General features: G+C 39.4%; 2 protein-coding genes across 7 annotated transcripts in view; both read left to right on the top strand.

Moving 5' to 3' along the window:
• LOC122010410 (D-lactate dehydrogenase [cytochrome], mitochondrial-like) overlaps window positions 1–13,701 on the top strand; it is a 106,697-nt gene that overhangs the window by 67,287 nt on the left and 25,709 nt on the right. For all 6 annotated transcript variants that reach the window (XR_006119880.1, XR_006119881.1, XM_042566938.1 and 3 more), the window contains 4 exons: window positions 11,145–11,205; window positions 11,321–11,357; window positions 11,418–11,479; window positions 13,074–13,170. Coding sequence is in view for 4 of the 6 variants with exons in the window: in XM_042566938.1 (XP_042422872.1) it covers window positions 11,145–11,205; window positions 11,321–11,357; window positions 11,418–11,479; window positions 13,074–13,170 (257 nt within the window). In the remaining 2 variants the exon portion in view is untranslated. The remainder of the gene's footprint in view (window positions 1–11,144; window positions 11,206–11,320; window positions 11,358–11,417; window positions 11,480–13,073; window positions 13,171–13,701) is intronic.
• On the top strand, window positions 1,514–9,657 carry LOC122010411. The gene is made up of 2 exons (XM_042566940.1): window positions 1,514–2,723; window positions 8,516–9,657. Exons 1-2 carry the CDS (start codon window positions 1,649–1,651, stop codon window positions 8,590–8,592), a joined length of 1,152 nt encoding a protein of 383 aa, XP_042422874.1. The 5' UTR covers window positions 1,514–1,648; the 3' UTR covers window positions 8,593–9,657.

The following is a 13,701-nucleotide window of genomic DNA, read 5'->3' as shown; positions in this document are numbered from 1 at the left end:
AATTCGACTATTGGTTAGAATGGGTGGGGAGTAGTGGATTTGGGTTGACCTCTGGTGAAGCTTTTGTTTCCTCGAGCAGTGTGGAAAAAAAAAAAAAAAAAGGAGTTGGCGTTGTGTTAAGTGATTATTTTTCCTTTTGTTCTCTTCTAGAATTTTTGCATGACCATGGCATAATTTAATCCTTATACTGCTCTTTACTAAAAATTTCATGTCCATGGTATTAAGTGAACATTGCTTGTTTTCTTCCATATTCATAAAACTGTTAAGTGATTCCTAGTTTTTTTTAATATAGACATGGTATTAATACTGCATGACCGTGTTAGTATTTAAGTTGTATGAATTTCCTTAAGTTGCATGAACTCCATTCCTTAGACCCAAATAGGATTTCGGTAGTGGTGCAGGTTGCTTCACCCAATAGATTCAACCATGGAAATTGATAAGAGAGTAGGAAGTTTGGTATTGAAGGAGCTATGAGGGTGGGACTGCAGTTCAGTTTCTTTTGTTGACTTTTAGAACAGAACTTTTGCTATGCCTCGGATCAGACTTTTGTTAGTGTTTGTTACTCCTTTCTGTCTCATAATGTCCAAGTTGTTCATGAAATGTTTGGAGTTTAAGTAGCCCTTCTTATGGGAATAGGCTTAACTGCTATGGATGTAAATTGCGAAGTCTGGTATTGATAAACCATGATCACATGTAGTTACTGGTATGATTTCTTAAATAGTTTAGTATAGAAAATGGAAATTTCTGTTTATTTAATGATGGAAAAAAAAAGACTATAATTAATGGGAATTCCGGAAGGGTCAAGGCCCCAGAGGGACCCCATTTACGGGACAAGGCCCCAGAGGGACCCCAATACCGGATTTCCATATTTGGCCACGGCCCTGACGAGAGTTGCTGAAGCCCCGCCACCTGGTACCATGGTTAAACAGATTGATCAATCGAACAAAGGATAAAAGATGACTAATGCGTCTCTACCCAAGAATGATATATGACGAATGCTAAAGGAAAAATGTTTATAATGTAACACACAATGGATACTCAAAGTAATGTTAATGATACTTATAGTATAATGTTTTTTTTTGTTAAAAAAAAACTTATATGCTTGGTTGCTTGCATGTTAGACAATAAATCCAAATAAAGGTAGATTTGATGATGCATGCGACTAGATAAGAAGATTTTGCTACACTGGTTTGGAGGTGCTGAGTTAATCTCACCGGGTGTTGATTTTGTGTGGCAGGTGAAGAAATGGGCGACGTTGGAGGCTTGGACCTTGACCAGACTAGGCTGGATAGTACACTCCCGAGGACTCACTGATTCCGCATAAGGAATAAATAAATAGCATTTATAATTTAGAGAGAATAAATTTGCTTTCAGTTTAAATTCTTAGAATGTATGACGGGTTTTATCAATAACAAACAATTTCCTTATTCGTTGGAACGTTATACGATGCAAAAAAAAAAGAAAAACTTAGGGTATTTCAGTTGGTATCAGAGCAAAGATCTTCTCTGGGATGTGTACTACCAGTTCTAGTAAGTTCAAGAACTGAGCCCCAAGTCTGTGAGTTATTACTGCTTTGAATTAAATATGCTGAATTTAAATGCTTACATGTTATAAAAGTTAGGTAGTTAAATGTTCGAAAGAGTGTAAGATGGTTACGAGTGAGATGTTATGTGCAGGCATGCCCCCAAGACGAGTTTATCAAAGGCGTAAGACAAATGGCCGTGCTGGAGGAGAGCGTGAGGTGGAGAGACATGCTGCGCCTCCCTCACCTCCACTACCAGATGCTGCTACCCGAATACTGGAAGGAATGGCTCAGCTCCTGGAACAACATACTGGTAACGCCCATAGGGGACGACAGGAGGACGTGTATATGCAGTTCAGGAGGATGGACCCTAAGGATTTTGCTGGCACTACTGACCCCTTTGTTGCTGAGGGGTGGATCCGATCTTTGGAGGTGATATTCCGATACATGGACATGGCTGACGCTGACAAAGTCCGATGTGCCATATATCTGCTGAAGGATGATGCTTTGCTATGGTGGGAGGGAGCTGAAAAGGGGGTTAATCAGAATACCCTGACCTGGGAGGAGTTCAAGGGGATCTTCTACGACAAGTATTTTACCGCTGATGTGAGATCGAGGTTGAAGAGGGAGTTTATGAGTCTTCGTCAGGGAGACTTGTCTGTTGCTGAATTTGTTAAGAAATTCGATACAGGATGTCATTTTGTGCCCCTGATTGCTAATGATGCTACAGAAAAATTAAGGCACTTTCTGGATGGCCTCAGGCCTACTATCCGCCGGGATGTTCTTTTGGCTGATCCGACTGAATACCAAGACGCCGTCACTAGAGCCTTCAGAGCCGAGCAGTCCTTGAAAGATATCGAGTGGGAAGTGCAGAGAAAGAGGCCTCCTCCACAACAGCAACAGCAGCAGAATAAGAAGTCATATACCGGACCACAGAAAGGGCAAGGACAGTCGAAATTTCAAGGGAAAATGAAGCAATCACCGCAGGAAGCAACTGCCGTCAAGACAGAGGAAAAACCATTGTGTAAGGAGTGCAATCGCCAGCACTATGGCCAGTGCCTGTGGGGCACCTACAAGTGCTTCAAATGCGGAGGAGACGGGCACAAAGCTAAAGAATGCCCGAAGTTACGAGAACCGGTGACCGGACGAGCATTTGTGATGCATGCCAAGGAAGCAGAGCCAGACACTACGCTTATCACAGGTAATCAAATTAGTTTAATGTATTTATTACCTATCACATAAATGTTAAGTATGGCTAATTTACATGGTCCGAGAAGGGACCTCCAATAACCCAATTATAGACAAGAAAATATAGAGCACTAAACATAAAGAGGACGAAAAATTTGACCGATTTGAAATGTTAAGGGGCTTAACGGGCAATTCTGGTAAATATTATGCTTAAGTGGATATAATGATATTGTTGTTACAGGTAGGATATCCATCGCAGGTGTAGCTACATATGCTTTGCTGGATTCAGGAGCTACACACTCATTTATATCGAAGGCCTTCGTAAAGCGACTAGGAATTTTACCAGAAGACAAGGGGATTGTATTTAGAGTCACTGGACCTTCTGGTGAACAGATGTTATCTACCAAGATGGTGAAGGACATGGAGCTTAGACTGCAAGAGCAGGTGGTTCAAGCAGATCTCATTGTGTTGCCAATGCCAGAGTTCGATATTATTCTGGGAATGGATTGGTTATCACGGAATGGAGCTACGATCGACTTTCGGCGGAGGACAGTGTCCATCCGATCACCCCGCGGGGAGCCGTTTATTTTTGAGGCAACCAGAGACAGACAAAGGCTGCACCTCATTTCTTGTGTCAGTGCAAGGAAACTCATGATGAGGGGATGTCAGGGAGTTCTAGCAAATGTTATTTCCATACCTGATGTAGTCAACCATAAGGTGGAGGATGTCGAAGTTGCCCGAGAATTTCCTAACGTATTCCCTGAGGATGTCTCTGGTATTCCTCCGGAAAGAGAGGTGGAATTTTCTATTGAGCTGATACCCGGTACCGTGTCAATCTCTAAGGCACCGTATCGACTTTCTCCGGCAGAAATGAAAGAACTGAAGAATCAGATTCAAGAGTTGTTGGATAAAGGATTCATTCGTCCAAGCTTTTCACCATGGGGCGCGCCGGTGTTGTTTGTGAAGAAAAAAGATGGAAGTATGAGGCTCTGTATCGATTATCGGGAATTGAATAGAGTGACCGTGAAAAACAAGTATCCTCTGCCAAGAATTGAGGATTTATTTGATCAATTGCAAGGGGCGTCGGTATTCTCGAAGATAGATCTCCGATCAGGATACCACCAGTTGAGGGTAAAAGAAACGGACGTGCACAAGACGGCCTTCAGGACGCGATATGGACATTATGAGTTTATGGTAATGCCATTCGGAGTGACAAATGCCCCAGCAATCTTCATGGATCTCATGAATCACATATTTCAGCCGTACCTCGATCAGTTCATTATTGTATTCATAGATGACATTTTGATCTATTCAAAGAGCAGGGAGGAGCATAGTCAACACTTGAGGATCGCTTTGCAGATATTACAAGACCGAAAGTTGTTTGCAAAGTTCAGCAAGTGCGAGTTCTGGTTAGAGAAAGTAGCATTCTTGGGCCATGTTATTTCAAAGGATGGGGTAGAAGTAGATCCTATTAAAGTTGAGGCAGTCAGAGCATGGCCAAGGCCTAAAAATGCAACCGAGATACGCAGTTTCTTGGGTTTGGCGGGCTACTATCGGAAATTCATCAAGGGTTTTTCTTCCATTGCAGTGCCCTTGACGGCCCTTACGAAGAAGAATGCTAAGTTTATATAGGGGGATGATTGTCAAGACAGTTTTGAGCAGTTGAAGCAAGCGCTTACTACAGCGCCAGTTTTAGCTATGCCATCAAGTCAGGGAGAGTATGTGTTGTATACAGATGCTTCGAAGCTAGGCTTGGGCGCGGTTTTAATGCAGCATGATCGAGTCATTGCGTATGCGTCCCGACAGTTAAAAGTGCATGAAAAGAATTATCCTACCCATGACCTTGAACTGGCAGCGGTTGTGTTTGCCCTCAAGATCTGGAGACATTATTTATATGGGGAGAAGTGCAAAATATTTACTGACCACAAAAGCCTAAAGTACATTTTCACCCAGAAGGAGCTGAACATGAGACAGAGAAGATGGCTAGAGCTTGTGAAGGACTACGATTGCGATATTCACTACCACCCCGGGAAAGCTAATGCGGTTGCTGATGCCTTGAGTAGGAAAACAGCGGTCATCACACAGCTATCGGTACAGAAACCCCTCCAGACGGAAATTCAGGAATTTAACCTCGAGATATATACTAGGGACCAGGCTCCCAACTTAGCCACTCTAATCGTACAGCCTACCCTGAGGGACAAAATTCGGGCAGGACAAGCTATTGATGGGCAGCTACAGAAGTGGAAACGGAAGGATGAATCTAAGGGTTTGGGTTTATATTCAGTCGAAGATGGTATTGTTAAATACCGGGATCGACTCTGGGTTCCGGGTGTCGACTCACTTAGAGTTGAGATCCTGACAGAAGCTCACAACACTCCATATTCTGTGCATCCAGGGAGTACAAAGATGTATAAGGACCTACAACTACTTTATTGGTGGCCAGGTATGAAGCGTGACATTGCACGTTTTGTATCGGAATGCTTAACTTGTCAACAAGTCAAAGCAGAACATCAAAGGCCAGCGGGGATGCTTAAGCCACTTCCAATTCCTGAGTGGAAGTGGGAGAATATCACCATGGATTTTGTAGTGGGTCTACCGAAGACGGTGAAGGGCTTTAATGCCATATGGGTGATAGTTGATCGACTCACGAAGTCAGCACATTTTCTACCGGTAAAAACCACCTTCTCCATGACTCAGTACGCAGAGTTGTACGTTCGAGAGATTGTCAGATTGCATGGGATTCCTGTTTCTATAGTGTCGGATAGAGATCCAAGGTTTACGTCGGCTTTCTGGAAAAGTTTGCATTCGGCCATGGGGACTAAACTATTGTTTAGTACAACATTTCATCCCCAAACAGATGGTCAATCGGAGAGGGTGATACAAATTTTAGAAGACTTGCTGCGAGCATGTGTGATCGATTTCCAAGGGGGTTGGGAATCAAAGCTACCGCTTGTGGAGTTCACTTATAACAACAGTTATCAGTCATCTATAGGCATGGCTCCTTATGAGGCACTTTATGGAAGGAGGTGCAGATCCCCCATCCATTGGGATGAAGTGGGAGAGAGGGCAGAGGTGGGACCAGAAATCGTGAGGCATACAGCAGACCTAGTAGCCAGGATTAGAGAGAGAATGAAGACTGCCCAAAGTCGGCAAAAGAGCTATGCTGATAAGAGGAGAAGGGACCTGGAATTTGCCGTGGGTGATCACGTTTTTGTGAAAATAGCACCGATGAAAGGTGTTATGAGATTTGGCAAGAGAGGTAAGCTCAGCCCGAGGTTCATTGGGCCTTTCGAGATCTTAGATAGGGTGGGAACATTGGCATATCGGGTGGCCTTGCCACCTAATCTTGCAGGAGTGCATAATGTGTTCCATGTCTCAATGCTGCGCAAGTACATGTCGAATCCCTCCCACGTGCTGAATTTTGAACCATTGCAGCTTACCCCGAATCTGTCCTATGAGGAGAGACCTATACAAATACTGGACCGGCAAGAGAGGAAGCTACGGAACCGGACGGTCAGGATGGTCAAGGTCAAATGGTGGAACCACGCTGACGAGGAGGCCACTTGGGAAACTGAAGCTGACATGAGGGCCCGCTACCCGGAGTTAATTGGTAAGTTTAAAATTTCGAGGACGAAATTCAATTAAGGGGGAGAGGGTTTGTAAGGTCCGATGTTTTTTTTTTTTATTATTCCCTTTCTTTAAAAAAAAAAAAGAAAGAAATCCAAGGGGGAACATAGAAATAAACTCTTTATTTTACTTAAGGGGGGCTAAATTGCTAATGACCAATTAATGGACACTTGGGCTTAGCCCAATTGATAAAGAATGGGCCAAACCCTAAGGATTTGGTTCTTATAAGGAGTGGGTAGTGAAGAGAAAAAAAAAAAAAAAAAAAAGAAGAAAGGGTTTCGGCGGAAGAAAAGGAAGAGGAGGGGGGCTGGTCTCGACGGGAGGAAAGAAAAGGGGACGCCTCACCATTGTTCGTCGTCGCCAACACCGGGTCTCCGAAAACAAGGCACCTCTAGAACCCTTTCTCTTCCCCTTGATTAAGTCTGTTTTCCTTTTTGTTATCCCAGTATTTGCAGAAGTTTATTTTTCCAGCACCTCTTTCGGCTCCTTGAACCCATATACGTAGCAAGTTTGGAGGGAACTTTAGGCTTTCTACAGCAGGTATGAGGGAGGGCTTTATTCGGTTGGCTGGCTGGGGTCTCTGATGGTTGTGTTTGTAAAATAAGCAAGGGTTTGATTGATTGTAGCCTGCTTTGAGTTGAGCGTTGGAGTTGATTTTGATGTTTATATTGCTTCCTTGCAATAAATCTGCTTCGACGAAGGGGATTTCAGCAACAGGGCAACTGAATCGTTTTTTCTTGCTTTGCACTGCAAGTGGATTTTTTTTTTAGTGATCGGCTTGGAAGTGTGAGGTTCAGTTTATGGGGTTCTGGGTTTCCTCAAGACAAATTCTAGGTACAGTGTTTTGGACTTGGTTGGATGATATTGTGTTGAGATGATTTCTGTCTACGGTGGCAGAGTTGGCTGGTGGGTATCAGTGTTGTGTTCTAGAAGGGTAGTGAATTCGACTATTGGTTAGAATGGGTGGGGAGTAGTGGATTTGGGTTGACCTCTGGTGAAGCTTTTGTTTCCTCGAGCAGTGTGGAGGAAAAAAAAAGAAAGGGAGTTGGCGTTGTGTTAAGTGATTATTTTTCCTTTTGTTCTCTTCTAGAATTTTTGCATGACCATGGCATAATTTAATCCTTATACTGCTCTTTACTAAAAATTTCATGTCCATGGTATTAAGTGAACATTGCTTGTTTTCTTCCATATTCATAAAACTGTTAAGTGATTCCTAGTTTTTTTTAATATAGACATGGTATTAATACTGCATGACCGTGTTAGTATTTAAGTTGTATGAATTTCCTTAAGTTGCATGAACTCCATTCCTTAGACCCAAATAGGATTTCGGTAGTGGTGCATGTTGCTTCACCCAATAGATTCAACCATGGAAATTGATAAGAGAGTAGGAAGTTTGGTATTGAAGGAGCTATGAGGGTGGGACTGCAGTTCAGTTTCTTTTGTTGACTTTTAGAACAGAACTTTTGCTATGCCTCGGATCAGACTTTTGTTAGTGTTTGTTACTCCTTTCTGTCTCATAATGTCCAAGTTGTTCATGAAATGTTTGGAGTTTAAGTAGCCCTTCTTATGGGAATAGGCTTAACTGCTATGGATGTAAATTGCGAAGTCTGGTATTGATAAACCATGATCACATGTAGTTACTGGTATGATTTCTTAAATAGTTTAGTATAGAAAATGGAAATTTCTGTTTATTTAATGATGGAAAAAAAAAGACTATAATTAATGGGAATTCCGGAAGGGTCAAGGCCCCAGAGGGACCCCATTTACGGGACAAGGCCCCAGAGGGACCCCAATACCGGATTTCCATATTTGGCCACGGCCCAGTGACGAGAGTTGCTGAAGCCCCGCCACCTGGTACCATGGTTAAACAGATTGATCAATCGAACAAAGGATAAAAGATGACTAATGCGTCTCTACCCAAGAATGATATATGACGAATGCTAAAGGAAAAATGTTTATAATGTAACACACAATGGATACTCAAAGTAATGTTAATGATACTTATAGTATAATGTTTTTTTTGTTAAAAAAAAACTTATATGCTTGTTTGCTTGCATGTTAGACAATAAATCCAAATAAAGGTAGATTTGATGATGCATGCGACTAGATAAGAAGATTTTGCTACACTGGTTTGGAGGTGCTGAGTTAATCTCACCGGGTGTTGGTTTTGTGTGGCAGGTGAAGAAATGGGCGACGTTGGAGGCTTGGACCTTGACCAGACTAGGCTGGATAGTACACTCCCGAGGACTCACTGATTCCGCATAAGGAATAAATAAATAGCATTTATAATTTAGAGAGAATAAATTTGCTTTCAGTTTAAATTCTTAGAATGTATGACGGGTTTTATCAATAACAAACAATTTCCTTATTCGTTGGAACGTTATACGATGCAAAAAAAAAAAAAAAAACTTAGGGTGTTTTATGGTTTGTCCAAACTGATGATGATCCAATGATGAATTTGTTGAGCGTCGTTGAGGCTGAGAATCCCTTGATCAAACTAGAAATCCACATGACCATCTCAATTTCTTACTCAATAGATTGAAAAAATACAAGCTAGAAGAGATGTGAAGAACATAATAATGAAGCTTTGGACCAAGAATTTTGATTTTACGGATCGGACATTCTTAAACATCCCAATCCCAAACTCAACCAAAGTCTAGATAAAGGTAAAGTAAAACTCCTGCAAGTTTTACTAAAGAGAAAAGAAAAGTCAAAACCTTATGCTTTTAAGGAAAGGGATCAATTGAGAATTAGTGAAAATTTATTTGATACTATTGATGAGCAAGAACATGAAGATAGTGATGAAACATTATCACCCATTGTAGTTCGACGAGAAGTTCGAAATGATGATAGTGATATTGATAGTAGTGCAAGTACTCATAGAAGTGGTGATGTATCTGGTGGTTGTAGCACTTATGTTCCCCTATTCTAGCATTGGAGCTTTGGACACGTGAGAAAGAATACACATACAACCCAAGTTGATGATCATGGAGCTAGAATCATTAAGACTCAGTGTCATCGATCTAAGGGTAAAAATAAAAGGAAGCTCATAATTATCAAGATATACGGGAGAGTTTAACTGAGATTGATTCTGTTTGAAATTCATCATACTCTCAACCTTCTTATTATAATTTTGATGCATCATATGGTGATCCATCATATCAAATATCAGGGACGTATGTTTATCCTTATCTTATGTCTATACCAATGCTAATTCTATTGGTGCCCGTTTAAATCCAACTTTCAATTGCCAATTGAGATATGTTGATTGACATGTGAAATTAATATCAATATTGCATATTATAGGATGATTATTTAATCTAGGCGTTGGAAAAACTATGGAGTTAATCTAACCAGAATATTGTAAAAACCAATACTTCCACCTGATTGACATTACTCCTTTTGGTATTAGTAAGATAACATATTATGATGTATCAATTTTAATTTAAATTATTGATATATTAATTTTATTTAAAGAGAAGGGGAGTCTTGGCGTAACGGTAAAGTTATTGCTTTGTGACCAAAAGGTCACGGGTTCGAATCATGGAAACAACCTCTTGCAAAAAACAGGGTAGGGTTGTGCACAATGGATCCTTCCCCAGGACCCTGCATAGTGGGAGCTTCGTGCACTGGGCTGCCCATTAATTTTTTTTTAAAGGAAAATATATTTTTTAATTTTTGCCTAACATTTATATTTAAAAATTAAAAAAACAACTGAAATTGTATCAACACGATACCGAAACTGTATCATTCCGGTCCTAGACCGAAATTCCGTTACAACTCAAAACTTTAAACCATAGATTGAATTGGGTTGTGCAAATTCAAAGATGAGGTTAATGATGTAGTCATGGACAATTTGTTTGGCGACAACCAATTGAATTCAATGATATTATAAGGACCATACAGTTGATAATTCCATTGAAAGAATTCATTGAGTTTGCGGTGGACATTAGAGGTAATGTTGGGATGATGTATCTAATCGAGATGGATTGTTGATTGTTGATTGTGGGATGATTTCTTTGAGGCTGGTTGTCTTGTTCTTTTAAATGGTTGATTATAATGAAGTTGAGTTTTCAGGACATTTAAATGACATTGCAATGTACAATTAATAATGATGATGCCTGAGTTGATTAATATGTTGACATTATGTTACTTGAGAGTATATTATACAATTGGAAATAGATCGATGATTTAGGTTAACTTTCTTAATTAAGAAGTTTGAATGATGTGGTTGTTTTGAGATTTGAGATAACTGGTGTGTGTTTGATATTAGTGGAGAAGAGTGACCACAAAAGCAATTGAATTGATTTGAAAAATGTGTGGCTGCGCCTTTTATATAAGTTCCCAACATTGTAACTAATAAACCACATAGAACAATTTATTTTAACCACGGAGCAAGTGTTAAACAATTGAAGAAAAGTTGAAAGAAGCCCCATGAAGACCTCAGTCAGCTGAGAGGTGCTTGTTACCCAATTGGATGAATTAGTTATGAAAAACTACTGCAATTTCATGAGGTCCTTAGATAATGGAAAGAAAATCTCAAATGAAGGAACCCCTTTTTCTTATGAATCCATTTTGTTACTTTGTGATAGGTGGGTTTCTATTTTTTGGCAACTGATTTAGTGCTAGCATGTTGTCTCTAATACTCATGTTCCTTAGCAATTAAGGTTATCTTTTTTTCTTTTCCCTTATCAGACTGCCCTATATGAGGAATGAACTCCCTATTATGGTGTTGCAACCTAGATTTACTGTGTGCCACATTATACATGCTTTTCACAGTTAGGCTTGAACACCATTTGACATGTAGGACCTGGGGCTACTATAGGAGGCATGTGTGCCACACGTTGTTCTGGTTCTTTAGCCGTAAGGTATCTCTCTTAAACTTTTGATTAATGGGTATGTGATAGAAAAGTTCACTATGATGGATAACTTGTTTTTTGCAAAGATAATTGTTATTAATTGTGTTCACCAATTTTTGTTCAGGTATGGAACAATGCGTGACAATGTCATCAATCTTCAGGTATAGTTGTTTGTTTTGTAATTTGTTAATCAACTATTCACTGAAGCTTTGATGTTGCAGGTGGTTCTAGGAAATGGTGAGATTATCAAGACTGGTTCACGAGCTCGTAAAAGTGCTGCTGGGTAAGGTATCTTTCGCAAAAAGAAAGATACATAACTAAAAGTGTTCATTGTTTTTATTGTTTATCTCTGACAATGGACTTGATAACAGTATTTTATTTGTTATTTATGCAATATTTTGTTATACACTTATACTAGTCCATTGCAGGACTGAATCCAAGACATTTTCCAGAAGACAACATTATAACACTTAAACTGAGACATCTAACTCCACGAACTCCCTTGATAATTGATGTGAAAGTTCAACCTTGGTAATTGTACAACCTTGATTGTTGAAGTGTTATACAAGTAGGAACTTCCAACCAAGGATGTAGATGTTAGGTGTAACTTTGTACATTCTTCATTGTGAAAAAGTTTTACTAGTAATGAATTGAAACACTGAATTTTGAAAGGAAGACAAAATGTTAGCTAGGTGTGTCCAACCTCTATAAATCCTTGAAGCCTCGCCTATTTATTTTCTTGCTTTTTTTTTCTTTGTGTCATAGCTTCTGCATTATCGCCTTGCTTGTTTATTTATGCAATTTGATCAAAATGTAAGGAATAGTCCAAGTTGTTTATACAATGATAATAAAGTCTTTATCTTATAAAGCAGACCATCTATATAGATCCTCCTATGTCGTTGAGCTCTACCCCTATTATATCCTCTAACGTATTTAAATAAATTTTATTCTATTTTATTGTTACTGACCAAGTCTTCTTTGATTTCCCACTTCCTCAATTAATATTTGTATTTGTCATTGTCTCACATTGCCTAACTGGGATATTTATTAATCGCATATATGTTCATACTATTTTAAATGTGTTTCTCGGAGTTTCCCTTTAATAGGCGCAAGTCCAACTTTCTCTCTAATGTTTTCATATCTTATCTTGACCATCCTTGTACGCCCGCATATCCACCCTAATATCGTCATCTCTACGACTCTCATCTTCTACTCGCTTCATAGTCCAAGTTATTTATAGAAAAAAAAATCATACAACCTCCTCCAAGTTGTCTAAACACTTTGATTGATTCTAATATTAGAGGAACTATATCTGGAGTTCATTTGTTACCCACTCAAAATCTAGCAACTTCACTTAATTAACAAACCTCTTTAAATTTTCTTTCAGTTTTTTTACTTCATTTGCATTTTTTAATTCAAGCTATTCTATTGGCATGAATCATTCATGAATGAGAATTCAGGTAGTTAGATTTATGTAGAAGTTATGCAGTGAATTGTTAGTATCTTGGATATGAGATATCCATCCCTCTGATGTGCCTTTCTCCAAGAGGGGTTGAGGGGGTGGGAAGCTGTTCAACTATTGGCGTCTACGCTGCAGTAACAAACTTACTGTATTCTTGTCTAAGATGCTTGCTTACGGAATTTATTGATTTTGATTCATGTGTACTGTTATCAAGAAAATCTTGAAATCTCACCTAGAGACCGGAGAATCTATCATGTTCCCTTTCAGTCACTATGCTTTTGCCTCCTTTAAGGTAGATACTTTTTTCTGTAGTTTATATGATTTTTGTGCATGCTTGACATGTAACTAATGCAAATTAAACCAAATATGTGTGCTTTCCAACAAGCTTATGCTATTAACCTAATTTTTATGTCAGGTATGATCTGACTCGTTTGTTGATCGGAAGTGAGGGTACTTTAGGTGTAATAACAGAAATTACTCTGCGACTTCAAATACTTCCTCAACATTCAGTGGTATTTTTCCTTTATCGATTTGATGAATTTTGTCCTTTTAACTGCCATCTGCCAACAGCAGTCTATCATGCTTCCATTCGTTTTTCTTTTCTTTTGAGAATTGTCTTGTTGACATTATTAATGATATTAAATATTTAAATCTGTACTAATAGATTGAGAATAAGGCGTGCTTACCATGTATCTGTATGTATGCTAAGGTGTGTATTAGTCAGCCTTGATACTTGAGTATGTCTAAGAGCACTTAATCATGTGAGATTAAAGAGAGGATGTATCTGGTATTACTCATTCCTGTGGTCATAACCTTTCTAGAGGTGATGAACCTACGTTAATACCACAGAAGCCAAGAGGAAGGCTAATCCAATCTGAAAATGTTAAAGAACTTAGTTAGGGTCCCCTTGGATTCTTAAGCGCGCCTGAGAGGATCCCAGTTAACCATGTGGACCTAAGGGAGGTTTCACATGTTACTATCTTCTCTAGATATACACACAACTATGGAAGACATCTATTACTTACAATGTCTATCTTACTCGG

Source organism: Zingiber officinale, chromosome 8A, assembly GCF_018446385.1.
Source record: "Zingiber officinale cultivar Zhangliang chromosome 8A, Zo_v1.1, whole genome shotgun sequence".
Taxonomy (NCBI): Eukaryota; Viridiplantae; Streptophyta; class Magnoliopsida; order Zingiberales; family Zingiberaceae; genus Zingiber; species Zingiber officinale.
This window is presented reverse-complemented; position numbering and strand designations above follow the sequence as displayed.

What these genes read in the sequence shown, in the direction of transcription:
- LOC122010411 (XM_042566940.1), top strand. Translation starts at nt 1,649, where the DNA reads ATGGTTACGAGTGAGATGTTATGTGCAGGCATGCCCCCAAGACGAGTT. An exon ending in AGACACTACGCTTATCACAG is followed by an intron (nt 2,724 to 8,515) that starts GTAATCAAATTA and finishes TTTGTGTGGCAG; the next exon opens with GTGAAGAAATGGGCGACGTT.